The sequence below is a fragment of the Ursus maritimus genome, unplaced genomic scaffold (assembly GCF_017311325.1).
Source record: "Ursus maritimus isolate PB19 unplaced genomic scaffold, ASM1731132v1 scaffold_24, whole genome shotgun sequence".
In the NCBI taxonomy this organism is placed as follows: Eukaryota; Metazoa; Chordata; class Mammalia; order Carnivora; family Ursidae; genus Ursus; species Ursus maritimus.
The window spans coordinates 17,473,911-17,476,887 of NW_024424897.1; the positions used below are offsets into that span (position 1 = coordinate 17,473,911).

General features: G+C 64.8%; 1 protein-coding gene across 1 annotated transcript; it reads left to right on the plus strand.

The window, feature by feature from the left end:
• Nucleotides 1-14: 14 nt before the first annotated feature.
• Nucleotides 15-2,226, plus strand: LOC121105066 (bcl-2-binding component 3, isoforms 3/4-like). Its single transcript, XM_040641215.1, has 2 exons — nucleotides 15-1,101; nucleotides 2,090-2,226. Exons 1-2 carry the CDS (start codon nucleotides 576-578, stop codon nucleotides 2,224-2,226), a joined length of 663 nt encoding a protein of 220 aa, XP_040497149.1. The 5' UTR covers nucleotides 15-575.
• Nucleotides 2,227-2,977: the final 751 nt, after the last annotated feature.

Here is a 2,977-nt window from a genome sequence, read left to right on the forward strand (position 1 = left end):
TACCTTCCCCCTGAAGTTCCAGGAGAAGCCCACCACTGCCCATGGTAAGGACAGAAGGAGGAAACAGACTAGTCCAGGGAAAGCAGGTCGCAGAAAAATGGGATTGAAACATTCCGCTCTGCAGTTCCTTGTCCTTGAAGACGCCTTTCAGCCCATTGGGGGGGGGGGCGTCTTCTGCCCATCCCCTGAGCCCCAGCTTCCCTCAAGGGGGTCCCTCCAGGGTCAGTAGGGGGTGGGCTCTGAGGAGACCAAAGGAGCTGGGTTTGAGGCCTGGGGACGGGCAGTTCAGGGCCACGTGACCTGAGTGCCCCCCTGCCTTTTTTCTCTGCCTCCATCCTCAGCAAGATGCCTCTGAGATCATTCCTTTCTCCCTTCCCCCCTCCTGCCTAAAGGAGAATGGGGGGTTTGGAGACCTCAACCCAACACCAAGAGGAGGACAGCTCATCTTATTAAAAAAATGTTAACAAGTGTGTGTGCTTACAATAGTATGATAATACTATACTGTGCCCAGTGCAACTCATTCTCATTCAATCTTGCCAACTATCCTGTGAAGTAGGCGTCACTGTCCCCAGTTTATGGGAGAGAAAATTGAAGTGCTAAGAGTCCAGTTCCAGCGGGCTGCTCTGGGCTTACCCTATGGACAGCCTGGAGGGTGGCCCCCTTCTAGAGGATCCAGGCGGCAGGGGCATGGAATCAAACAGAGTAAGGGAAATCCAGCCAGAAGTAGTCGAGGAGGCTCCCCCCACCCCCATGCCATCATCCCGGCCCTGCTGCTTCCACCTCCCAGGACACAGCCAGGTGTGGCCCGGGATCCCTGGAGGTGCAGGCGGGAGGGCGGCGTCTGTGCTCCCAGGGCACTGGCCCGGCCCAGAGGGGACAGGAAGCCAGGACACCGGGGATTGTCTCTAGAAGCCGCAGCCCTGCCTGAGCCCGGGAGGAAGTTCTGCCGGGCGCTCTCCGCTGGTGCCTCCCTCGCTGTATTGTTGAACAGGAAACCGGGCTGCGCGGGAGCTGGGCGGTGGAGGAGGGAACGCCGGACGCCGAAACCACGCGCGCCTGCCGGGACAAGTGGAAGCGAAGCCAGTGAGCGGACACCCCGAGGTGCCGAGGCCGGGCCGGCCCGGGAGGGGGGTGCTGAGCCGAGGGCGGAGGGGGGTGGGGGTACGGTGCCGCAGGTGGCGGGTCCTCTCACCCGGGGGCGCCGCGCGCGCCTGCTCCCCCTCACCCGGCGCTGGGGCGGGAGCTGCGCGGACCCGGGAGCTGGGCCGCGCGGGTCGGATCCCCCGCGTGCAGCGGAGATGCGAAGGGCTGCCCTCCGTGCGGGGACAGGAGGGGCCCGGGTCCAGGTCCCCCGCGCCGACCCAGGTGTTGACGCCGCTGTGGCTCGCGTCGCCGGGGCAGTGGACGCAAAGCACCTTCTGGCGACGGGTCAGCCCCCGAGTTCCAGGGATCCTCCCCGTTCCCCCTTATCCCTCCGCTTCTCTTCGCTCCCCCCGAGTTGGGGAAGGAGCCGGGTCCGGGGTCCCCTCCCCACGCAGCCCGAGACCCTGCACTCGGGTGGGCATCCCTGCCGTGGGAACTCCGCTCCCAGTTTTTCCAGGCCCCGCCAAGCTGCGCCCGGAAAGGGCCTGGGGAGGGCGGAGGTGGGTCCGAAGCGAGTAGTGCCTGCAATCGGCCTGGAAAGGGCTGTTAGTCGGTGATTCGGGGTGCAAATGGCTTCGCTTGGTATGGGAACGCCTGGGCGAGACCACGAACCGGAGGTCGAGCAGTCCCAGAGCAGCGCGCCCGCGGGACGTAGAGGCTCGAGGACAACAAATTCCGCGGCGGGGTGGGGCGGAGGTGGGGGGGGGAGCGCAGCGGTGGGACCCTACCCACCTTGGGCTCCGCTCGCCACCCGGCAGCACCCCTTCCGTCGCAGCCCTTCCAGCTCCTGCCCCTCCCTTCTGCCTTCTCTTGCTCTGGGCCCCACTCCCAACGTCCCCACCGGCCCAGACACACTCATTCAGGCTCCTCCTCGCCCCTCCCAGCCGCGTTAGGGATTGGGGCAGCCGTCCTAAGCATCCCTCTCCCTCTTTGCTCCCCTTGCCAGCTCCTGCTCCCCGAGGTCTCCCCGGCCTAGCCCTTGGAAGCCCCGCCCAAGGAGATGGCGGGAGCCTAACCTACATCCATCCGCTGGCTCCACCCGTCCAGTCCATGGGCTCCCCGAGACCAGCCCTGCCAACGTGAGTGAGCGGCGGGGGTCCCGGCGAAAGTGAGGAGAAGGGGTATCCTCCCAGAGGTCTGATGGCTTAGCTCCAGCAGCTCACTGACTATACCTCCAGGGCCCAGTGTGCACCCCTTTCCGCACTGAGGAAAGCTGAAGAAAGTAGTGAAGGAGCGCTCTGAGCCCCCCTGCCAGACCCTGTTCCCTTGGTTCTGGAGCCTCAGCAAGCAACCGAGCTCCCAGGGGCTGTTCCCGGGACACCATTACTAGGCAGGAGATGGGGTCAGTGCAAAGGCTGGAGGTACCAGCCCCTTAGGGAAGAAGCTTCCGATTCATCTCTTTGGTGGGGAGACACAGGCAGATTTACAGTTAGGCTCTGACCCCCAAGCCCCCCACGCCAAGAGCCAGGCTAAGAGGCGTGCAGAGGGGTGGGTTGGGTGATCGCTGCAAGAGAGCTTGGGGGAGGACACTGCATGGGTAGTCGCTGTCGCAAAGTGCATCTAAGGGCCACTCTCGTGGGGCAACGCGGAGATCACAGGGCAGGTGGGCAAGCCGCGAGGGCCGAGCCTCTCTCGGAAGCTGGAGAACAGAGGGCGGTGCGGGCCGGTCTGGGCGGGCCAGGCTCCGGGTTCACGTCCGCGGCAAAGCCGCCGGGGAAGGAAAGAGAAACCGAGAGAACCGGTTCCCCAGCCTTGGCAGTCCCGGTCCCTTATGCCAAGGCCCCTGGACTACTGGAACCAGGGACACTCCCGGGGTAGAGAGGCGCCGGGGTGG

Bases quoted from the DNA above. Each gene is read 5' to 3' on its own strand.
- LOC121105066 (XM_040641215.1), top strand. From the start codon at position 576: ATGGGAGAGAAAATTGAAGTGCTAAGAGTCCAGTTCCAGCGGGCTGCT. The intron at 1,102-2,089 runs GTGCCGAGGCCG...TCCCCTTGCCAG, and splicing joins CAGTGAGCGGACACCCCGAG to CTCCTGCTCCCCGAGGTCTC.